This window comes from Brienomyrus brachyistius, chromosome 2 (genome assembly GCF_023856365.1).
Source record: "Brienomyrus brachyistius isolate T26 chromosome 2, BBRACH_0.4, whole genome shotgun sequence".
NCBI classification, from domain to species: Eukaryota; Metazoa; Chordata; class Actinopteri; order Osteoglossiformes; family Mormyridae; genus Brienomyrus; species Brienomyrus brachyistius.
The window spans coordinates 4,450,437-4,475,215 of record NC_064534.1 but is presented as its reverse complement, the minus strand read 5'-3'; the positions used below and the strand labels follow the sequence as shown (position 1 = coordinate 4,475,215).

At 48.4% G+C, this 24,779-nt stretch overlaps 1 protein-coding gene across 1 annotated transcript; it reads right to left on the bottom strand.

The window, feature by feature from the left end:
- Nucleotides 1-1,656: 1,656 nt before the first annotated feature.
- ralgds (ral guanine nucleotide dissociation stimulator) lies at nucleotides 1,657-24,103 on the bottom strand. The gene is given in 19 exon segments (XM_048989884.1): nucleotides 1,657-3,702; nucleotides 3,835-3,949; nucleotides 4,292-4,543; nucleotides 5,774-5,987; nucleotides 6,792-6,887; nucleotides 7,136-7,257; nucleotides 7,372-7,404; nucleotides 7,775-7,861; nucleotides 8,815-8,892; nucleotides 10,308-10,392; nucleotides 10,502-10,605; nucleotides 10,691-10,906; nucleotides 11,371-11,476; nucleotides 11,592-11,632; nucleotides 11,634-11,787; nucleotides 11,915-11,986; nucleotides 12,184-12,389; nucleotides 12,391-12,489; nucleotides 23,765-24,103. Coding segments are annotated over 19 exon segments (2,448 nt in total). The 5' UTR covers nucleotides 23,957-24,103; the 3' UTR covers nucleotides 1,657-3,526.
- Between the last annotated feature and the right edge of the window lie 676 nt (nucleotides 24,104-24,779).

Sequence of the window (24,779 nt, the reverse complement as noted above, 5' to 3'; positions counted from 1 at the left end):
TGTGGTCAGCAGATCACTAAGGTATTCTGGTGCAAGGCCATTCAGTGCTTTACAGGTTAATAGCAGTATTTTATAGTCAATTCGCGAGACTTAACTGGCAGCCAATGAAGGGAGGATAAGACCGGTAATACGATCACATTTTTTAGTGTTTGTTAGAACTCTGGCTGCAGCATTCAGTATCAACTGAAGTTTATGTAAGGATCCTGATGGGCAACCCGATAGGAGGGCATTACAGTAATCCAGTCTGGAACTTACAAAGGCATGTATTAATTTTTCTGCATCATGAAGTGAGAGCATCTTACGAAGCTTGGCTATGTTCCGTAGATGATAAAACGCAGTTCTAGTAATACTTCTAATGTGAGCATCAAAGCATAGATCTGAATCGACAAGAACGCCAAGATTTCTAACTACCATGTTAGGTTGTGTAGGAAGACCACCAATGTTGAGGTGGTGAAACTTATTTCTTGCAGCCTTGGGACTAATTGCCAAAACTTCTGTTTGTTCTGTGTTTAACATAAGGACATTTTTTGCCATCCAGCACCGGATATCTAATAGACAGTCTTCTAACCGAGATAGTAGTGATGCATCATCAGGGTTAACAGATATGTACAACTGTGTATCATCTGGATAACAATGAAACCCAACACCACGATTTCTAATAATGTTACCAAGAGGTAGCATGTATAAGATAAACAGTAGCGGGCCCAGGACTGGTCCCTGTGGGACACCATATTCAACTTTGGTGGCCTTGGATGATTCATTGTTCACATGGGCATACTGATAGCGATCAGTTAAATATGAGCGGAACCAAGAAAGTGCTGTCCCCGTAATGCCAACTACACCTTCTAACTGGTCCAAGAGGATATTATGGTCCACAGTATCGAACACTGCAGTTAAATCTAGCAATACCAACAGAGATACACAGCCACGGTCAGAAGCCACAAGTAAATCATTCATTACTTTGACTAGAGCAGTTTCTGTGCTATGGTTTGGTCTAAAACCAGACTGATATAATTCCATGCATTTTCCAAACCGCTTATCCTACTGGGTCGCGGGGATCCGGAGCCTATCCCGGAAGCAATGAGCACGAGGCAGGGAACAACCCAGGATGGGGGGCCAGCCCATCACAAGGCACACTGATACAATTCATTAGTATTATTTTTTTGTAGGAAAGAGGATAACTGACGAACTACAACCTTTTCCATGATCTTTGAAATAAAAGGAAGATTTGAGATAGGTCTATACTTTCCTAAAACACTAGGTTCAAGATTTGGTTTCTTTAGGACCAGTCTAATAACAGCCATTTTAGAAGGTTTTGGAACATATCCAAGCTTAAGAGAAGAGTTTAACACATTTAACACAATAGTGCTAATCTGTGGTGCAATTTCCTTGAAGAATTTTGTACGAGGCTAGTAGAGGATTTACAGGAGAAAATTAAGCTCAAATGTTCTGAGTGTTTTATTGGAATTAAAGATTCAAAGGTCTCATTATTGGTAGGCATAAGACTAGCAGGAGGCTTTCAGTCGTAAGTAGGTAACGACGTGCACTGGATGGTCTGTCTAATCATAAAAAAATGTAATCTCTCCCTTTCCGAGTCTGTGGGGATGAGGGGGGGGGTGACTCATAGGTGCCATAAATCAAGACAACCGTTCGCACTTCTTAATAATATGACTGGTATTTATTACACAGGTTTATCTTCAACATTACAAATTGCACTTAGCGGGAAATGATTAGCAATCACTCCTGTATTAAAAAAAGTCTGGCCATGAGTATTTCCAAAGGCAAGAGCAATTAGGAGATGGGTGAACCCACAATGTTAGAAACTTAGTGTTTGTATATATATATATTTATATATTTATATATATAATCTAAATATGTATGTACATGTATATACATTTATGTACAATTACAATGGAAATGAAACATACAACACTACACAACAATGCTATATACAGTCAATAAATACAAGCCTGCGCATGAAAATAAAGGGGAAGACATTCTGTGAAATTTTTCTTTATAAAAATACAAAAAATAGAAAATTCATCCTTAATTCTATCCCCTTACCCAATTCAGGTTCATGGGGGAGACTGAAGCCTATACCACGGAGGACAAAGCAGGGGCCACCCTGGACGGGACGCCTGTCCATCCCACGGAGGACAAAGCAGGGGCCACCCTGGACGGGACGCCTGTCCATCCCACAGAGGACAAAGCAGGGGCCACCCTGGACGGGACGCCTGTCCATCCCACAGAGGACAAAGCAGGGGCCACCCTGGACGGGACGCCTGTCCCCTGCACACTTACACTCTAATGGTATTTGGAAGTTCGTTCCCCTGCATTGTACCCTGAGCTTTGGCTCCAGGCTCCCTGTGATTCTGTACCGAAAAAATTGGAAATTTTAGCTCCTAATTCTTAGTGACAGAAACATGGCACTGGGTTCTTCCACACTCAATATGCAAAAAATATTCAGCAGATCCACAAAATCTGGCTCTGCTGCGTGGTGTTTGGCTGAAGTATTTGTAAACCAGGTGGTAAAATTAGAGGGCAAAAAGAAGTCAATTTCTACACCCCTCCCCAGCTCTCCAGGGCTGTGACAAACCTGAGGCCAGCGTCCACCAAAACCTCCTTACTTCATTTCCAAATGTGGACCAAATACTGTTACTTGACTTACTCGCTCAGCACTTGTGACTGTAAATGTGGATAAAACATGGGATTTGGTTTGATTTCAGCCTTTTTTCCCCAGGCTGCAGCCAATGCAAACTGCACTGCCAAATTAAAGATGTTTTATGCGCTTTTCATGGCCATGTGGGAGATGGGGAACGTCTTTGTTTTTGGAATCCCCCCCCCCCCCCCGTTTAAAGCCATGCACCCAGAAGCTGGACGTGCGGTTTGTTCGCAGGTGAGCAGCGTGAGCAGAAACATCACAAAATAACACTGTTACCATAACAACGTGTCAGCAATTAGACATCACAGGGGCTCAGTTCAAACACAGCTGATCGGTTTGCTCTTGGTTTGGCGTTTCCATGCCCCTTTTCATGTTTCCAACATGTTCAGTTCCTGTGCTCCACAAAGGCTGCAGGAAGTGACATCCTTCCACAGTATTTGAGAACACTCAGTTGAAACCGTTCAGGTTTGTAAATTCATTTAAAAGCGCCACCAGGGGGAGCCATGCCCAGCAGGTCACACGCTTTCTCCGTCATTGGACTGAGCAACAGCCAAGCCCTTGACAGAGGCCAGATCCACCATTTGACTCAGAAGTTTAGTGTTAGACCTCATCACTGCTTCTTTTCATGTGGAAAGTATCAGTTTCTCAGTCGGGTGCAGTGTTGGGGCACCTCGAATTCCACCACTCCTTTTACCTTGGATCCCACGGCGGACACAGAACCAGAAACGGAGCTACCCAATTGGCCCGCTCCTCTGCCTGTCAAAGTGAGACATGAGTCCGTCTCTCGGCAGCTGGCCGGTTTCATACCGGGGTGGAGTCGTTAGCGGCGGGATGTAGGAGGTGGGTCTGGGGGCAGTGGGAGACTTAGAATAGACCCTTGGCAATTTTGAGACCCCGGTGCTTCATGCGCGGTAATGTGGAGCTGGACACGGTCTTGGGCCTCGCTGGCTTGGGGGGACCACGTTTCCTCAGGACAAAATCATAGTTGGCGGAGGAGTTCATGGCATAGAAGACGTTGGCGTTGTCCGGGATCTTCAGCTCTGCAAGAGAGAGAGAGAAAGAGAGAGAGAGAGAGAACAGCACAGTTAAATGCTGCGAATAAGCAGAATAAGCAGAACAAAAAGCTAAATTAAGGATGAAAAAGGCCGGTTTTAAGACAGTGTGACGCCCACCTTTTTCATCTGAGATCTTCTGCAGCAGCTCATAGTCCTCTGGCGCCTCGCGATCCAGGTTGTGCTTGACCATGGCCTTCCGGATCACCGCCGGGGTCTTGTCCTGGCTGGTCACCTAAGACACAGCCGGAAACATTCAGAAACACCTCAGGAGGCCAGGTTGTCATGGTGTGCTTCTTTATGTTAGCGTCTAATTGTTTTTTGTATTTTTTTTATCTTGGCATCAATGACAGGAATTGCTACATATCAGAGCCAAACACTTGTGCGATGTTTTTAAATCAGCAGCGCATGGTTCTCTAAAAATAACAGAATTCCTTAATAAGGGCCCAGCCCATGCCAGATTCCCCAAGTCACATGGTTCTACACACCAGATTGACCTGACTTGAATTTAACCGCCCAGATCTTCTCACAGGAAGTTGTTAAAATGATAACGTGGAGGTCAGAGGTCAGCACTTACCAGGATGCTCTTGTACATGTTGCCGTTGTCCAGGTCCAGACTGATGCGCACGATGCAGCAGTCGTCCGTCTGCTGGTTGTAAAGTGGCAGCGAGAGCGAAGAGTAGCTGGACACGCCCGACACGGAGCGCTTGTGGGAGCGGGAGGCAGCCACGGGCGTGGATGACACCGAGGACGAGGACGTGCTGCTGGAGGCTGAGCTGGAGCCCATGCCTGACGTGTCCAATGAGGACAGTGAGGTGCACTCCCACAACTGGCCAGCAGGTGACACCACCGAGCAAGGAGAGAGAGAGAGAAGCCCAGGCGTCAACAGTGTGGCTCAACATCTGACTCTCTGCACGGAAACTTCTCTCACCGAGATGTTTCAAAAACTAAACGAAAAGCTAGCAATTAGCGTAAGACTATCGTAGCTAGCTAGCTCATTAGCACAACATGCTGCTTCAGCATCTCGTATATAAGGAACGGGTTTATTTGCAGTTTTTATGAATTGCTAAAGCACATTCCTTGACAACTTCCATCCTTTTCTGAAAAACACTAAACACAAAACCCAGTTTTCAAACCACTTTCACAAAATCTTTTTTACCCCTCTTGCAAAATCAATTTACTTAAATCTATCTTCTATCTTTGATCTTTGCTGACAATCAAACACTGCACACAGATCACGTATCAAGCCAGTGAACACATAAACACTACAGTGAAAACTAAAAATACTGCCAGGCAAAACTGTCGCTGGCATGTAGAGAAACATGCTTATCACGGAAATGGTATTTTGTATGTTGTTACAAAACTGTAAAGTAAAAAACAGAAAAAAATTGTTTAGTAAAAATGTTTGTATACAATTACAAGTAAAGCAATATTTAATGTAAAGGACAAAGTAATCCAAATGAAAGGAACACTACAATAAAATGTTGTACAGCTGCCAAGCCAAAGTCAAGCAAGAATATTCATTCTGCCATTGTTATGTCTCAGGACAGGGAATTTTGTCGGTATCACAGGAAATGCTCTCCCTTTCTAGACAATGGGGGAAGAATCCTTGATTGTGTCCCATCCAGACCTTGACATCGAAATTCGATTCACCTATAGCAGAACTTGCACTCTCATCCAGCACATATTCTATGTTCTAGTCACCCTTTGGCTCCTACTCATTTTTAAATATGTAAACAGTTCGTCGTGTCTAAATGCTGACTACTGTGTGCTGGCTGTGCTTAACTTCTGCGGCCTGCTGAAGTTAAACAGTGTGGCACTGAAATTCACCGGGGTGCAAAATGTGTCTTAATGAATGAGAATGTGTGACTCAGATCTGCAAATCATGTCTAACCAACTGAACACTGTTTAAAATTTCGCTGAATGAGTGATCGATTCCATAAATCAATTTTGGAAATTGACAGTTTTGTCCCAAGAATGGAGTTTAGTGTTTCAGCAATTCAGAGAAACTGCACCATATTGCGATTTGATGGGCGGTGAATAGCATGGCCGCCGGTACCTTCTTCTCGTGGCCATCGGGGGAGTCGGAGATGAAGCTGACGCTGACGTCCTCCGTGTCGGAGCTGCTGGAGCCGCCCGAGGTGACGCTGAGGGAGTCGGCCCCATCCCCCGGACCGCTCCCCGGCCCACTCACGTAAGGCGAGTAACGCAGCTGTTCAAACGACTTGGAGTGGGGACTTCCGCAGCTGGTATCTCCGAAGACTGACTGACGACTGCCAGACAGAATGGAGGAGCACGTTACAACATGTACTACATGGACACCTGTACTAATTAGAGGTCACTGGACACCACTGGACACCTTTCCAACAAGTAGGTTCTCCTCATATCCGTCCTACTAGAGCTGCCCTGATTAACCACAAGTGAAGTGATTATGAAGTGGAAACATCTGTGAGCAGGTCCAGCTGCGATGTGGGGGCCACACAAGCTCACAGACAGGGACCAGATCACCCAACATCCATACCCAACCTGAACAGTAACAAAGCCCGCCAGCAATGTTCCAGCATCTAATGGGAAGCCTTTACAGAGGAGGACAGGCTGCTATAGCAACTAAGGGTTAGCCAGCTTCATATTAATACCCTTTGATTTGAGTGAGATGTTGGACAGGCTGCTGTCCCAATACTTTTGTCCAGACAGTATATCTGCACCCTAAACATCCACAGCAAAACATGACACGCAGATCAAGCACTTTGAAGACTTATCAAGGTATTAACGTTTTTACGCAATTTTGCTACCATGGCCAGTAGGTGATGCAGTGGCTAAAGCTACCAGTCACTGCAGTTTTCTGTGTCAATGACCTGACTTACCCTGTATTGCCATGTGACTATGTCCAGCTCAGATTTCTTAGCTTTAAGCCACAGAACTTTTTGGAAAAAGCCTCTGCCAGATCAACGGAATACTGTTTATGTAAAAGCTTAACTACTGTCTCAGGGCAACACCCCTAAGGATGGCCTGGGGGCGTTTAGCGGAGGGACGCCCAGGGCCTGAGCGAATGACGCACGCAGGGTCGCGGGACTCACTCGCTCCAGCGCTTCATGATGCTGATGTTCTTCTTGGCTTTCAGCGTGTTGCTGGCTGACTCTGACAGCGGCTCAATTTCACATGATTGGCTGTAGCTGGAGAGAGGTCAAGGGTCAAAGGTCAGGGGTTAGGTTCATTCATGCGGTACCTTTTTGCTTGCCTTGATGTCATAGCAACCAATGTTAAATTCAGCTTTGTTTACGAAGGGATTCTCTTGGTCTGCTTCCCACGAGACTTCTTTTATTACGAGTGGTCAGAATGTCATTGCTTTGCAAACAAGCTCTCAGAAAGGTGGGAAGTCAGATACATTGAGTGTTTAGCAGACATCTTGAGTCCAGCTTACCTTTCTGCCTCAGTGAGTTTCCCCAAGCTGAAGAACCACTCCCTGAAGCGCCCGTCCCGCGTGAAGCTGTAGTTATTACAGGCCAGTTGAAGCAGCTTGATCTGTGCAATCACCTCAAACTCCTACACACACAAGAGTCAGAGGTCAGGGGTCAGAGGTCGGGGGTCAGAGGGCAGACTGTTCTCCAGTGATCTAGTTCCCAGCATTTCAGGACTGAAATCGAAAGGAAGACTCACCTTTCTTCTCTTGTCGAAGTTGATCAGCCCACCCTACAAAGAGAGAAAGAGAGAGAGATGGAGAGAGAAAGAGAGAGAGAGTGAGAGAGAGTCCATAAAGGGTCCCTGTCACACTGCAGTGATGTAAAATTAATCAGTCTAAACGAGACAAGAAAGTAAATTTGCCCATATTATTCAGCTACTTGTGAGAGGGTATGAGTCAATTATAAATTAACAATTATTGTGTATAATTATCCTGTATAATTACTGCTACAATTATAAATACATAATTATTATGTATAATTACTGTGTATGATTATTGTGACAATTATACATTTATACAGGAGAAGAATCGGTAGGATCATCAGCTCAGAGATCGCCGAGGGTGGAAGTCACTGCAGAGACTGAGGGAGGCCGGACGTACCTCCACGTAATCTTTCATGGCCGTGTCCATCATGACCAGGTCGGTGAGGAAGGTGCCCAGGTAGGGGATGGTGCCCTGCATCACACCCTGGAATTGTAAACGAAAATGTTGTCTCGCACGCTGAAGCCAGTGATCTGAATATTCTTCACATGCTGGGTCCAGCTCGCTGGGGCTCCAGCCTAAAAACCGCGCATAAACTCACATCCCCCTCACTGGCGACCCAGCCAACCTCAAGGCTAACTAACAGGCGGTTTTATGAAGGCCAAACTCTGCCATTGAACTGAACTACGTCGTCAAGGAAACGACAAAACAATGAGTAAGATGAACAGGAATTGCCGACACAAAGATAGGAGATGAGCACAGACACGGTTCACCAGAAATAACGTCAGTTAAGTCTTATACTACAAGGGAAGACTGTCGTTTTACATAATCAGCCCATTTTCTGAAATGACAGTAGCAGAGAACTTGATTTAAACCAGGTGTGGCCGAGCGTAGCGCATGTATGCGGGTTTTTAGGGTAACCTTCCTGTCAGCTGTTCAAACCCATCAGTCCTCTCATTGGGAATGTGATTAAGGAGTTGCAGCGAAAACCAATTTTAATTTCTATATTGCAACCACTAGTGGGTGCTAGGGGCCAACTGTTTAAGCAAACTCTTACTCCAGATTGTTAATCCAAATCCTTCTTTCCTAAAGCCCTTCATTACGGGAAGGATTATGGGAAAAAATAACCGGAAATAAAGCTACTATTCAGAATCAGTAAGATTACGCTTCAGAAAGTGATTCCTGTGAAGTCACAGGCCTGTGCAAATTTAATGGGACACTTCACTGCTGTTACTGAATCTCTGGTCTGTGGGCTATCAGGAAGGTTATGTGACCAGGAGTGAAGGGGCCTAGTGGGAATATGAGAATTTACCCAGACGATGGAAGTGCAGCCACATACAGAGGCTGCAAACTACTCAGACCTAGTGCGATAATCTGGGGGGTGAAGACCGAGTTCCCCACAGCTGTTATCCTCCCCCCCAGTGCTCCCAGTGTCTCACCAGCTCCCTCTGCTGCTGATGCCTCTTCTGCGCTCGCTTGGGGTTCACCTCCAGGGTGGCAAACTTCGAGGTTCCCTCCTGCAGGGGCCAAAGACACCCGGGGGTCATGAGGTCATGTCCGCATCGTGCTTCAGACACTTGGCTGGCACTTTGGCCTAAAACCCTTCTATAGCTCAGCTGGGCTTTTTAAGCGGAGCAGAACCGCCTGAGGGCAAAGCAAGGCAGCGACGTCCCTGCGAGGATCTCAGCCAGAGATAAATGCAGTTCCCTTCCCAGTAGGTCATGAACGCCACAGACAAAGGAGAGCAGAGAATATTCTTCCTGCCAGTACGGGGAAGCCTTCCGTTTCAAACTCAGCCTGTACACGGTCAAGCCCAATTAAGCTGAAACATGCGGGTCAGGAACTCGGATGATGTAATATAGCTGAGCATGTGGTGCAGGGAGATGTCGGCCATGTCCTGGGGAGATAATGCCCTGCGGGTGGGGGGTGTTGCCCCGGGGTATCCCTCACGGGCACGTTCTTGCGTGTCATCAGGGAATTCCCCCCACCCCTCCCTCCCCCTCACACACATTCTAGAAGCACTCAGCATGGAGACACGCCCTGAGCACTGGAAGGAAGCCAGAGAATGCAGAGCTGGGCCCCCCGTCTGGGCACGTAGGGCGCTGCGTCACCACAAGCCAATGGACCAGCAGCTCAACCCGGAATCATCGCTGTACCCACAATCCCACCACAAGCAGCGTGACATCATCACCCATGTAAGGATTCATTAAGGATCGAAGAGGCTGAACTCTTTTACAGAGTGATTTCTGGTATATAACCAGATCCTGCCTGCACTACTAGGAGAATGTGGAAGCATTTTCTGTTTGTTCTTGTTTACTGGGAGAACTGGGATGGCCTCTGGGTTAATGAAGGTGAGGGTGAGCATGTGGGCCATTAACGGGAAATCACTCCTGGCCTTTATGACTAAGCAGTTTGCATAATAGGGTAAGTGGGTGAGTCAGCGTTATGGGGCATGAAAGCGATGATTATGTAGAGATGGAAAATATGTTTGCATATATTTATCCAGCAGATGGTTCACGTACAAGTCGATATACACAAATGGATTAAACAACAGAGCCTCACCAAGAAATAACGTATCTAGGCAAATCAGGCTGCACTATTCAAAATAACCTTACAATCTAACACTAAGATAAGAATGCATTATGTGTTAAAGACATGGTTTTAAGCCATGTGTGTTCAGAATAACGTAATGCTGCGTTGGTCTCCTTCGTATTCAGGTCCCTCACGGATGATTCAGCAGAAAAACAGACTAATTCGCAAAGGTCGTTTTAGGAAAGTAGAAGTGGTTTGCAAAAGTTCGTATGGCAGTTGGGGAATCCCCTATGGCACTCAGATTATCGCTGGGGAAGGTGTGTGAGTCAGTGTGGGATAAGGTACAGAGGGTGGGGCGGGTTAGGGTGCAGAATATGGGGGGGGGGGGGGTCACACTCACCTTGATCAGCAGCTCCCGGCTGAGCGAGTGGTTGTTCTCATCCGAGAAAATCTCTGAGAGCTCACTGAAGATGCGAATGCTCTCCCTGTATGGGGGGAAATCAACGAGGGAGAGCAAGTTAGCAAGGAAAACGGCGCCTTCTATCGCACATGGAGACATGTACAGTCACATGTCACCCCCCCCTCCCCCCTCACCTGGACACCTCGTCCCAGGTACGTTTCAGCCGGTGGATGGAGTTGCACTGTAGGGCGGAGAGGATGGCTCGCAGAGAGGAGAAATTCTTCAGGATGCGACACTCCTACGAACACCAAGGGGGGGGATCAATAATCCAGGTACACCTGAAACCCCCCCCCCCCCACACGCACCCCAAAATGGCACCCTACCCTGGCCACCTCGATCCAGCGCTCCACCAGCCTGGCGCGCTGTGCAGGCTTCAGCGAGCGACACCCCAGGCACGAGGCGATGACACAGTTGGTGACACAGTTGAACTGTGACACGGTGGCGCGGACACTGGGGGCCACATGCTCCTTGCCCTTCTTGTCCCGCTGGGACCAGATGCTCCCCAGGCAGTGGTAGGGGACCACCTTCTTAAAGAGCTCCTGGGGGGGGTCAGGAAGGGGTAGGAGGGGCAGAAAGGAAGGAATTCAGAGTTAGTGGAGTTTAGACATGAGGTGATGGAGCTCGATGAAAGGGATGGGGGTGTAGGGGCCATGGTCATTCACGGAGAACATAAAGAGGGAAGCGCTTGGATTCTTCTAGAACAGTGTTTCTCAATCTGGTCCTTGTGGACCCACAGATAGTCCATGTTTTTGCTCCTTCTCAGCTCCCGGGAGCAAAAACGTGGACCTTCTGTGGGTCCCCGAGGAACAGGTTGGGAAACACTGCTGTAGAAGATGAAGCACTATGTGATGGTGTAGGGTTGTGTTAATTCTGTTAATTATTAATTAATAATTAATATTCTCTTATGCTAGGAAGGTCCTATCATCACCCAGGTTGGACAATGGGCTAGGTGCCTAGGCGAACAGTAGGGGGGCACCATTTCGTTGACGCCTGCATCCCTCACCGCGTCCATGAGCGTAAACTGCTCCGCCACCAGCACAGGGTCAAAGGTCAGGAAGTCGGGCCTCTCGTCCTCGAAGCCGCTCTCCTCCAGCATGGCGAAGGGGCAGCTGACATGCTCGAGCCCTGAGGGGGATGGATACGGCATTAGCAGGGTGTATTATGGGATACCTGCTCTCCCATCTGCTCCTCTCCCCGGATGGCCCCATGCTGGTCTTCGCTTACCCTCCGGGCGGGGGCTCCAGGTGCTGGCTCCGGCGGTACTGGGGCCAGCAGGCCACATGCTCTGCGCTCCAGGTCCGAGCCAGGAAAGTGCAGCTTCACGAAGGGGACCAGGCGCTGCAGGCAGCCGTGCTCCGGAGGATTCCAGAAGTCTTCAGAATACTGATCCAGCCAGGCACCAAGGATGGACGAGATGGCACTGCAAGGGGTGGGGTGGGGTTGGGGGGGACACGAAACAATACTAAGCGTGGAGGACAGGTGGAGACCCTGTGCTGACAGAGGACGCCCACAGCCCAGTGCCCTATTTTTCCTCCCAAAAAACTCACTTTTTCCTCTCAGTTCGGTCGTCCTGTGCCATCCGTGGCCCTTCTGCCCCGGTCTGCTGTAGCTTGGCGTGTCTGCAAGACAGAAAAGCAGGCCGGTCAAGAGGACAGTATTTTAATGAGCAGCCCTATCCCAGAATGCTTTGGCAACAGCCTTTCAGACTAGAGGCAAATGTTTTTAAAGGGAAGCCCACAAGAAAATCAAGTTTTGGCTTTAAAGGAGACAGATGGGGGCCCTCTAAGGAGACCACGGATCCACGGCCTCTCCGTACCTGTCCAGCAGCAGGTCCAGCACCTGCTTGGTGGAAGCGAAGGAGCGATAGGTGCAGAGGAAGATGGTGACGTAGGTGGAGTCGTTCCCCCGGAAGGCGGACACCATGTACTCCACCAGCTTGTCCAGCGTGCCCGCCTTGATGGTGCGCACCTTGCACGTCTCGTACAGGCTGAGCGCTGCGTCCGTCTCCACGCCCAGCCAACGCTTGCCCCTTGCTGGCTGTCTGGTGCAGTTGCACCTTCCGCAGGGTGATGGTGTAGATGGCCCCAACCTCTGCCTCCTCCCCGATCTCCTGGGTGGAGTTCTGCCACAGAGAGATGGGCGGTGAGTGATGTGGACTTGGGACCTTAAAGACGGTTCGTGTGCGTGACTGGGCCTGCTGTTGGACCATTGAGTGCGGCACATTATCCATCATGGGTAATACCACAAGCTGTTTTGGATCAACGCTAGGAAGTGGAATATTAGAATTAGGCAGCAGGAGAATGCTGAGAATTCGTTCAAAATACCGTCCCCTCTGCCCCCCCCCCCCACAAATCACGGACACCCTCCTGATTTTGTTGTCCGGAACAAACCCAAAAAAAGCCTGGGGAGTGAAATAAAAAAGGGAAAAAAACACACAAGGCCACTGCAGCACAAAGCAGGGCTCTGTGCAGGCGGAATCCGTCTCACGTCTGTTTTGGCCTCAGTTCCAAAGCCAGATAAACGGGCAGCTGGAACCAAGGGGGTCACAGCAAAAAGACAGATCACCAGAGGTGGCAATTTCAGGTCCAGAAAGTACAAATCCAGACCATGTTTTACTTTCAACCAACCAGTTGAGCATAAAGAGTCACAGTCACAGAGGACTCAACTGGTTGGTTGAAAGTAAATCATGGTCTGGATTATTACTTTCTGGACTTGAAATTGCCACCTCTGCAGATCACCCCCCCCCCCCGTCCCTGATGCCCTTCAAGTGGTGGATCTAAAATGAGAGGGGTGTCTCTTCCTTTGTTTGGAATAATGTGCTCTGTTGTGGTAAAAAGAAGATTCAGTGGCAAAGTGGAGGGTTCTGACCGACCAAGAAGCCCAGACATCGACTGGGGGGCAGTGAAAAAAAGACACATGCTGCATTGTTCCCCCCCCCCAGTGCCACCCCCACCTCGTCGGCCTTGTCTGGAGGCACTCACACCCAAGCCTTGCGTGACTCGGCCCCCGGCTGTCAGCCAATCAGGATATGCTTCCTGCCCTGTATGCACTATGATTGGTCACCCTCAAATAGAGGGGGGCGGTCCTTGTTGTGCGATGGACTGCCGCAGTGTCACATTGACCCTGGCAGTGCGTGTGCTGCAGAAACTGTAGGGGTATCAGCCGAGGTTTTCCAGCAAGGACGGATTTCCTGCACTTTGCAGTCCCCCACCATTTCCCAAGGCCGGATCAAGTGCTAGACAAAAGATTTACTTAAAATTAAGTGCAGCCTCTAGAAAGAATCCGACTGGTCCCTAGGGAGACACAAGTCCCTTATAGGGGACACAGAAAGCAGTCTGGGCATCCACGTGACAGACCAATCAGAGTCCATACTGAATTGATAGACATCTAGCTGCACCAATGGATGAAATGTTTATCTCCACGGTGACTATCGGTTACTCTCTGTAGCAATAAACCAAATCAAGGAGAACTGACCTCTCTGTGTTGTACCCATTTCACACTGAACGCAGTGCTGACAGGAAAAATGTATCGATACTTTGAGTAAAACCACAAGCAGGAAGGAAGAGAGACTTTTCCATTTCAGCTCAAAATAACAGCATTTCAGCGGCTGCCGAGTTACGCCACGTTGGACTCGCCGTGGTGAAATACGATGCGATCTCTTATGACGCGGCACCTACTCATGTTAATCATTGCTATGGCGACAAGGGGAGCTCTTCGTTTCGGGAGGGGTTATGTTTGGGTGGTGACAGGCAGACGCCCAATTTGCCTGCAGCATGGTCACTTAAAAAAAATGTCGTCTGAGGTGTTTTAGAATAGACTCTGTGGCTTTTAGCTTGCTTGTTGAAATAAGAGGAGCACAGACACACACACACATATTTGTGTTGCAACTAGTGTTATTGCAGATGAGTATTTATTTTTTGTATTATGTTCGGCTTTCATCTGAAATTCAATTTAATTTTAGCTTGTTTTCACTGTGCATTTATTAGCTCATATTTTGAAGATACATTTCCATTGTTTTTTTTTGTTTTAGTTTCAGTTTTAGTCATTTTATTTCTAGCGACAGAGTGAAAGTTGTAGAGCCATTTTCTGCGTCTGGTCTTTAGAGAATCCTGCATGAATAAACGGTGCAGATTATTAATGGGCTTTAAAGACAAGTAACAGAAATGGCAACAGAAAGTTTGACGCTTGTTTTGCATGTAGTTTCATTAACTATTTAAAAAAACGGTGTAGTTTCATGTAATTTCGAAAGCGATTTCTATCATTTTTATTTCGTTTATTGTAGTTGTAGTTCTTAATTTTATTTGTTTACAAAAATCTTTTGTTATAATCTTAGTTTTTCATTAATGGTAATATCATGGTAGGAACACATGTGTAGCTAAGAAAAGGAAACAGATGAGCATAAAACTGCAAAATTCGGCTTCTCAAGATACATTCTCACCCCCAGCAGCCCGAACTGGGACAGGCTGAGGCGTCACCATGGCAACAAGGCCCATAGCAAAAAGGAACCCGAGTAAACCAGCCGCCGGACCCAGAGTCGGCTTACCCTGGGTTTCCATAGAGACAGGGGAAATACCACAAACACACCGCAGCAAGGACCAACAGCAAACACGACTGATCCCTAACTGCATGTCGTATGGGTGTAACGGCAACCACGTTGACGCAAGATTTGAAGTGAATCAGAAAACACGGCTAACAGATAATGTCTGCCCCATCGGTGCTCCCGGGTCCATGTCAGGCGAAGACTGTGGAATATGAAGTTGTGTGAGCCCCAGGAGAGCAGCAGGAATGGCCCTCAGGACCCTGGAGTCTGATAAACTTCCAGCCAAACGTCTATTTCAACCGCCCAGTGGACTGAGACTGGCATAACCCGTTCGGGAAGACAGGATCCGTTTGCTTTACTTCCATTAGCTGGCTGGGTTTCCCCTGCAATTTGCTGAGTCAGAATGCAGTAACCATCTCAGGGTGTAAACTGCCCACTATACACACCTTCAAATACAGATGGCAGGAAAGAATTACTCACTTTCTATTTAAGTGGCACAGAAACCAAGGCCTGGAATTGGAGGTGAAAACCCCATCTTTCTGAGGGCAGCTCTGTACAAGGAGCATAACATACTTTGAGAGAGACTCTCAGCCCTGCTCTCCAAACTAAGTAAAATCATTGATTTGATCAACTGGTCTCTCAACGCAATTGACACCATCTTCTCGACGAGAAGCCTAGGTTCGGGGGAACCTGACTGTCCTGCAGGAACGTACGCAGCTGGCTACACGATGGACGGATGGGGGAAGTGGAGGGTCGTGTGCCTGGCAGCTCTTTCCGTGGAGGACATTGAAGACATCTACCTATTCGGAACCATGATTACAGGTATTATGCTGATTGGATTAGGCATTGCCCTGGTTTATTGAAGATTGAAGAAGACGGTGACAGCCGCTCAAAGCCCCACTAGGCTGGCTGGAATGATTGATGGAGTGGGCAGAGCTGTTAGCACTCAGACTGTGACAATTGATCGCAAACTGGATAACATCACGGAGAAGCTCATGGCTTTGGAAAAATTATTGGATGGCGGAGACCAGCGTGGACATTAGGGGAGTTGGAGATTATAGCTTCTCTCCCGGAAACCCAAACAACCCCATCCTATCAGGTTTTGGCTCCCCCCTAATCAGCACTGGCCTCGGCCAAGGCCGCTGCTGAACTAACAACTCCCCCAGAAGAACAAGGCAGTGAGACTCTCTTGCATTCCTCTCCCCCAATCCCAAAGACTACCGCACCCTCCCCCCATCCCACGCCTTCGCCGCTTCATTCCCCCAGCGTGGACAGGCTGATCTGTTGACCAGCGCCCCCACATGGCTGCAGGACCGGATGGCTGTCTGTCTATGCTGGACTACCTCCACCTCCCCATTTCCCTCACCTGTTGCTAGTTGTGTCATTTTATGTTGTAAGGTGTAGTGACCATATGCTTATGTTGCTGAGGTGTTTTTTCGGTTCCTACAATGTCCTCCCCACTGGAGTACAGTCTGGGGGCTGTTTTTTTATTCTCCTCCTCTCTCCTCATGTTATTCTGTTTCTTTCCTTCTCTCCGTTTGCCCCTGTCTCCCGACCTGTCTACCCCTTATACTGTGATGTTTGTGTATATGTGTGGTCGGGTTGATGGCCAGTTTTTTCGCTGGTACTTGTGACTAGTGACATGGTGTATTGCAACAGCAATAAAGGATTCTCATCATCATCATCATCATCATCATCACTGAGCCGTAACGAGTGATGTTTATGAGGCTGTACCCGGGAGTCGAGGGCGTGCGCAGGGATGTAGCTGTGGGTGCAGTGCCCGGAATGCGGCACTGTAATGGGAAGCTGGAGAAGCAAGATAGGAAGTATCTCACACTCACACAGACGCTCCTCCAGGCTTGTAGCATGACATGGGGCCTGGATTCTCGCTGCTCTAATTAAAACCTACAAACAGCTCCTACGAAAGGCTTAAAGGAACTCATCTCAAAATCCCCTAAATGGCCATGCAAGTGTATCTGAAGCCATGAAGTTCAGCAGCCTACCAGCCCTCTGCTGCCCCCCCCCCCCGCCGCCTCAGGACATCTGCTGCGGAAAAGATCGGAGTCCAGCGGGGGGAACAAGACCCCAGAGAGGCTTAGCTCATGCTTCAATGCCGCTGTCAGGCATCAGCAGACCTGTCCGGTCCCAGGAGGCAAGGGGGGGGGGCGTCTGTTCCCCTTTATCATGCCAGCACATGGGGGGGGGGTCTGATTGTACACTTCATCTGCTTTTGTTTTTCTTTGCTGAGACAATGGATCACTGGTGGGAGTCCCTGCCGGATTCCCGCAGGCGTGATGCGGATCAGGAGACATGGGGGTGGGAGATCATGGCCGAGTGTGGATTTAAGGGGGGGGGGGGGTCCTTAAACAAAGACGTCATGCCGTTCACCGCACTGCAGTCTGTGAACAACAGCCGACACAGAATGGGGTCCGCGGCGTGGGACTGGGGGGGGGAGGGGGTGCCGGTCGTGAGCGGCATCCGCACAGAGGGAGCTGGCGCGCTTCTGCAGACCCCACTGTGTGTCGCTGCAGCTTAATTAATTAAGTTTCTGAGGAGGAGCTCTAGGCTGAAGTGACCCCAGAGTGTTTCCCACCACACATTCCCTGCAGACCGGGAGGCCGGCAGCCCAAACAATTCGGTCTGGGAACTTTCCAGAGAGTTACAACAGCAAGATCCGCAGCTGGGAGGCCAAGAGCAGCTCTCTGGTCTGAACCCGGTGTGTGTGTGTGTGTGTGTGTGTGTTTATGCTGTTCTTGCATCCAATCCCCTTGGATTAAGTGAGGCAATCTGTAGTTATGTGCCATTTGTGCAAATTTCTTTCTTCAGTGAAGGAAAACGTGAAAATGGGACCCGACCAATCTCAAATTTCTGGATATCCTTCGTTTGTAAATTAGCGTGCATTTATGACAGGAATTTTGCACCCGGGAAATACAAGAAGAGAGGTGAGCAGGGATGGAGGGGAGAGTGAAAGCAGAACAGCACACTGTGCAAAAAAAAAAAAACCCACGTAAAATGGAAAGTGAGCCGCGTGAGCAAAAGGGGAAGCGAGTGACAGAGGCGGCCGGGAAGCGGCGGCCGTCGGAAATCCGCCAGCAGAAATGGGAGCCGAAAGCGGCCGAGCCTGCTGTGATCATCGGAACAGGGACGGCGATCCCACTGACGCTAAGGGTGCACCCCCAGCAGACATACCCAGAGTTGTGCCAATCACTGACGCTTTATTGCGTTATAGTCCCCCCCCCCCCCCGACCCACCCCGCCCTCAATGGCTGTCAAGGGAAGAGGTTTGCAGAGAGGCGCCAATGAGCCATTTTCAGCTGCCAACTTAGCGCTCCATCCTGCCTCCATCCTGCCCCCATTCCGCCTCCATCCTGCCTCCATCCTGCCCATTCATGCTCGTGTTGTCTGCCGTCAGAGAGGTCAGGTGCAAGTGGACCTCCCGAACGTTTCCAGGACATTGTGTTCTTCACAGGGCTGGGCTGATACTCATCACTCAGGATTCTGATCCATGGCAGTAATTGACACCACCCCCCCAAACACACACACCTTTCATTTTCCTTGTTTCCACAGCGATCCTCTTCTCATGAATGGAATTCCAGCAGCGGCTCTGACTGCACTGTGAAATCTGCTAGTTTCCCTTTAATCAAATAGTCTTCACAACATAAGTATTTTTTGCATAAACAAATGAATCAAAGGAACAATCCCTCTACAGTACAATACAATACACTGACATTATAAACGCAACACTCAGGGGATTCATTTATCCCTCACAACAAACCTAACATCTGGAACCGTTTACTTACTGTAAACAAAATAAAATATGGCACTGGATTCCATATGAATGTCTTCTTGTCATTTTCAAACAAAAGTTTCATACTTTCTCACTCGCTTGTTTGTAAGCGGAGTGAGTGGCTCTTATTTCAGGACAGAAAACATCTGAACGAAAAACTAACAAACTTCTCGAGGCGTTCCCTAGCAACGACAGTGACCACGTTCAGTCACGAGACAACAGACTCAGCACAGCACAGCTGCCAGTAGCTTGACTGACAGAAAAATTAACCCCTATAAATAAGACATTTCCGCAAAGCTGGGAGTAACGTGACCCCTGAAATCTGAGAGGGAGGGGCTCCAGCATGGCTGCACGTGGTAACATGAGGTTTCCCCTCCTCATCCGACTCAGTTCCTCATCAGCTGCTTAGAGGAAGTTACAGGTTCGGGAGTGGGTGGGGGGTGTTTATGGGCCTCCTCTCTCTCGTACCCACGCATTCCTCTTTGATGTACAGAAGCCACAGGACAGCCCGAAACACCTCTGCCTTTCAAGGTAGGACTTCATGAAGTGAAAAACACCCGAGGCACTAGCTTCTTGCAGTGTACCTCTCTGGGCTGAGGGGGGCTCCATGCGGGTAACACATTCAATATTTAAGAGTCATATGCACAGTAAATAGTTATACTATACAATGAAAATCATTCCCTGTGTGAGTACTAATACTAATTCAAATATAAATACTAATACTGTTGTCATGCCCTCACAGCTCAGTTCAACAGCACCACTCTGGACTCCAGTGAACATGTGTTTTAATCTCACTGTCGGTCACTGGCAGGTCTGGGTGTTGCATGTCGATTCCTTGAGTGGATGAGGAGCCTCGCCCAGCCGTACGCTGCTATCTGCCCCCCCCCAGGGGCTCAGGGGATGGGTGGCAACCCAGTGATCTCAAAGGCTCTTACAAGCAAAAATGCTGGCACTCAGGATATGCCCTTAACCATAAGCCCGCCCTAACTGTAACCCCACCCTAACCGTAGTCGTAACCCCGCCTCCACCCTAACCCGCACATTCCCCAGACCAGTTCAGAGCCTTCATCTCCTCGGATGACCCCAACGCACTTCCTGGGGGTCTGAAAGCACTGCCCCTTCCAGTCAGGCATCACCAAAAATGGGATTTGCAGTGTCGCGTCTCTGCTAAGAGTCACCCCAGCCTCCGACTCTGCATGGCATCAAACCGAGGAGCCACTCCTGTTGCGAATGCCCTGGTATTTGTTTCACGGGCAGCGAAACAACCTCCAACCACAGAGAGGCACTTAAATCAGCTGCAAAGCTGAGTCAGCTGGTGTCATTGGGCAGCTGCTTAATGGGAAGCTAGGTGGTGCCGATGGCCCCTCATCCTCAGAGCCCGGTTTGTACCAGCGTGGCCTTTCCAGACGTTCCTACAAAACACGGCCGGACTCACCCACCAGAAACAGATCTGTGTGTGTATGTAACTCAAACAGATACTCCTGTGGCAAAATATGACAAATGGCCCTGCGGGGGTGGGGGGATCTGGCTTTTCTGCCCTTACGCAGCAGCTCATTTTCTGGGGAAGTGGTGCAGTTGTCATATCGTATTTTTTCCAGAGATGTGGTTGTTTTGCTCGGAGGGCAGATTACAGCTCAAATGGAGAGTTTGTGAAAAGCTGAAGTGGATTTGGAACAAAATCGGGGAAAAAAAACAGACACGCACTTTCCTCACCCCCCTAGGGCCCCTCCCCCGCCAAACTAATCTGTTTCTCTCATTTTGGCCCCCTCGTCCATCCCCCCACACTGTAGCCGTGAGAGAGACTACAGGAGGGCTCCCAACGTATCTCTCTTTCTGCCTTCATCCATTCCTAATCATCCAAAATGATATAAGCAGGTTTTCCAGGAGATAAAAATCACACATCACGACCAAACCAGTCAGAGCCATTAACCCTAATGCTTCTATAAATAAAAGAACACTCTGTACCTGCACTGGAAACACCATGACGACACCCCCCCCCCAAAAGTGATGGCCCTTAACCCATATCAGACCTCCTGCAGATCAGATCCTTAGTTCAATGGGGGGAGGACAAAACAATAAAGTTCAAGGGGGGCTTGGAATTCCCTGAACAGCCAATTTAAGGAGAAAACAAGCTGGCCGGTGCTGGACCTTCCTGCATAAAAACACACATGGAAGAGCTTTCAATTGGCTGGGGTTTTAATGACCAAGCACTCTGACCCGAATAGGCTTTCACAGGACAAGCAAACAAAGCACCCATTGAGAAGCTGCTGGCCTGCCTTTGACTTGTGGGCTGCCTTCAGCTTTTTACGGTCGTGGGCTATGCAGTGCCACCAGCAGGGCGGTGCTATAATATCCCACACTGCCCCCACTGGGATTTAAAGGCGCCCGTGTTGGCATCCCGAATGGCCCCCTAGATCACCGTGACAACCTCGTATCATCGACATTGCAGCCCGATACACGACCATCCATAGATAATACATCCAGCGGATTCAAGAGGTTCTCTTCACGTTACGACATCATCAACAAGACAGAAATATCTATCCCAGAGAGAGGACAGAGATCCACGACGCCTGGTCAGCACCACGCCAGAACCATTACTACTCAAGATGGAGTCCCTGGTTTAGCCTCCCCCAGGGATGGATCACCGGACTGAGCTGCTGGATTGACCCCCCAATGAGAACTGAAGCACTATCACATGCTCCACGTCTAGTCGATTAAAGTCCAAGCCCTTCAACCTGGGCGACCACGGGTGGTTTATCCAGGAAAGCAGAACGAAAACAGCACAACATGCAATCCAGATATGGATGTGCTCCCCTTAACTTCCTCTTGCCAAACAGGCATCTATATTCTGCTGCGTCTGTAAGTCCTGGGGAACGCATACAAAAACAAATAGCGTCACACCATTGTTTGTGCAGCATCACTTCTGTTTGGAACTTAATACCTCTCCGGCAAGCAACAGGACATGGTCAGCAGTTGGTCTACCTGCTTACCACAATCAGTTCCACAGAAAACCCACGGTCCGAATCTGGGATTCCCCAACCCTACAAACATATACTCAAATACACTGGGAATAATAAGCTGCGATCTGGAGCGCAAGCCTGGAGGCTCAAAGAGAGAATGCAGATCAGCCTCAATTAGCTAATTGGGTTCTGGAGGGAATAATCAGATTCCGGCTTGAGACACACTGACCAAAGGCGTTCTCTATCTTTAATGAGTCTCATCGCTCATCATCATCAACACTAGAAACAGCCCACAAATGCCAACTTGTCTTTCCAAGGCTAAATATAGTATCTTTTGTAGTAGGTGGTATAACCCCAGAGGGCCAATTCAATGCCGGTGCTTTTCCAAAGCTGACACCCATTATGCATTTGTGGCACAAGGGAGACTATTACACAATCACCTCCGATAAAGTGGACGAATGAAAATGAGCATGGACCCTCATTAGATAAGCTGACAAAATAAACCTTTAGCTAAGCATTATGGGATATTGCAAAAAAAAAAAGATGCGAAACAGCTGCATATTAATACCACCCTAAGGATATTATAGCAAAAACACAGATTTTATTACATCATATGCATCTGTTCTTGAAAAGTCTCTCAATTCCCAAAAGAAGGGTTAGCTTGATCTGTAGATCACCCGTGAGTGTGACAGGTAGGGCAGAAAAGTCAGTCTAATAATCAGTTGGCAGTTAGCCACTTATTCACTTTCTTGTTTTGGGTTACAACTCCCAGAGAAGATGTGAAGCTATGGAGTTTTTGTCTTTTTAATATAAACACTTGTGGGTGTTCTGTATGTCAGACTGGCCAAAATTCTTGTCTGTAGAAGTTTCTTTCTAGAAGGAAAAGCCGCCCAAAGAACAAACTTGTCAGCATATGGTTTGGAGTGCGCTCCAAACACAACAACGCAAGTTCTTGTCCCGAGATCATACGTGGGTCATATTCCACGGTCCAAACATCGGCGGCAGCTTTCTAAACAGGCATGTTGGTATGATGTACCGGAAACTCCAGTGAGCAGAAATCAGCAGCTCAAAGGGTGAAATACAATTAGCAGCTATATCTTGTAGTGAAGTCGCCTATTATGACCCCAGCCTTGATAAGCCGGTCCTCAGACGCACATGCAGACACCATACAAGGCCGAAGTTCAAAAGACTTAACTCGTGACTTAAAGCATGAAAATACACTAAACACACACTAACACAAAAAAACAGTTATGGCTGTATGCAGTTAACCCTCAGCTGGGTTGGGAAACCTTCAGCGACGCAGCCGTCCGTTTAAATGCACAAAGCTGAAAACCAGCCAGGACGTTTCGGCCGAAACCGGCAGCCCAGTGATTAAGGATCTATATATGTTTGTTGCGCGGCTCCCAGGAGGCGTATGACTGTGGAAGCCTTGAATTTCTCTAGAAAAACAATCAGCTATATGATGGGACATAATGACCTTCAGCAAAAGCAACATATATATATATATGTAAATCTCTTTCGGTTAACATGTCTTTCAGTCACACGGTTGTTACTTGAGGGTATCGTACAGATTCTCTTCGAGAAATGATATAAACGGGAATGAATAAGAACTGGGCAGATGCGGACTCAGAGAGGATAAAAAAAACCAAGCGGGACTGAAGGCGACTGGATCGGCGAGGGGAAAATGCAGAAGAGATGAGAGAAACAATCCCCGTCGTGAAGCGGGCTGTTTGCATGTGTCCAGTGGACCAGCGAGCATCTTTGCATGAACCAAGTGATGATGAGAAACAAATGACTAAAACAGCTGTAATTAACGCAATAAACACATGGAAGACAGTCAGATTTCCAAAACAAGGTACTGTATCGATAATCACCGGTACACCACTCTCAGACAGCGCAATTACAGTGTATTACAAGTATATAGTATAAAACTAACCTGCCGTGAAGGGAGGTTCCATAGTGTGTAATTACTATTTAAAGAAGGATATGCGTTTTAGCTGGTTAATTTCAGCGGGCGAAATAATTACACGGCAGAATAAATCGCCTATAAATGAGTAAGGCTATAAACCATCAAGCTAAAGACAGCCGGCTCCCGGCGGCCGCCGCGCTCACCTCCAGCAGCGGCAGGTCGGGGTCCAACTGCGTGAAGCTGTGCAGCACCACCGGCCCGGCATCTCCGGCCAGCTCCAGCCTCACTGCGTCCCAGATACTGCGGATCCTCCACACGCTCGCATCGAACATCACATCCAGGCAGCCAGTGCGGGCGCTTTGCGGATCGGACTGCATGCCGGGCCGGTAAACCATGGGTGCGGGGGGGGGGCGTCCGTCTTACAGCCGCATTATAGAAGAAATCCACGGCGACATTCTTCCAACTAACACTAATCAACGCCGCTTCTCCAGTACGCAGCGGTGTAGTGAACCCGCTCGCTGCGAATAGGCTCTGCCACGGAAAACCCCCAGCTCTATCCCTCCCCTCCCTCCGGCCGCCCAGCCGCTTAAACCCCGCCCCGCTGCTGCAACCATTATGTCACTTTCGGTCCCGGACGCGCTAATAACGCTGCTGACTGTGCCGTTTGGAAACGACCAAACGGCACCGGACCAGCACTTTATCGAAGGGACCAGAACACATATGCATGTGTCACACATGTGCCTTTATATGTAGAACAGCCGAAGCGTATTAAACATTGTGCAAACATTGTGTTACTGATGGTAGAATCTGTGCATGTACAACGTGACTGTGTGCTTCTCCACCAATGCTACATATTATACAAATAAAAAGCAAACACATAATAATAATAATAATGATAGTAATAATAATAATAAAAGTACAATATTGATATCCATAGCACGTGTGATATTGCATTGATCTAAATGGTACCCTTTTAAAAACTTACCGAAGCAACACGATGAATGAGCAAATCATTTACTTATTTTTTAGGTTTAATAGTTATGACATTTTCGTTTAAAATGCACCTAAATGCTGTGTTTTTCCCACTGGCTCCCCACTAACGGGGCAGCAGGCGCCGCCAGCCCCCCCGGGATGCGATCCGCGGTGTTTTTCTGCTCCGCTTTGCACACATGGTTTGCGTTAAGGGGGGTGGGACGCCTCCGCTCGCTGCCGGGAAGG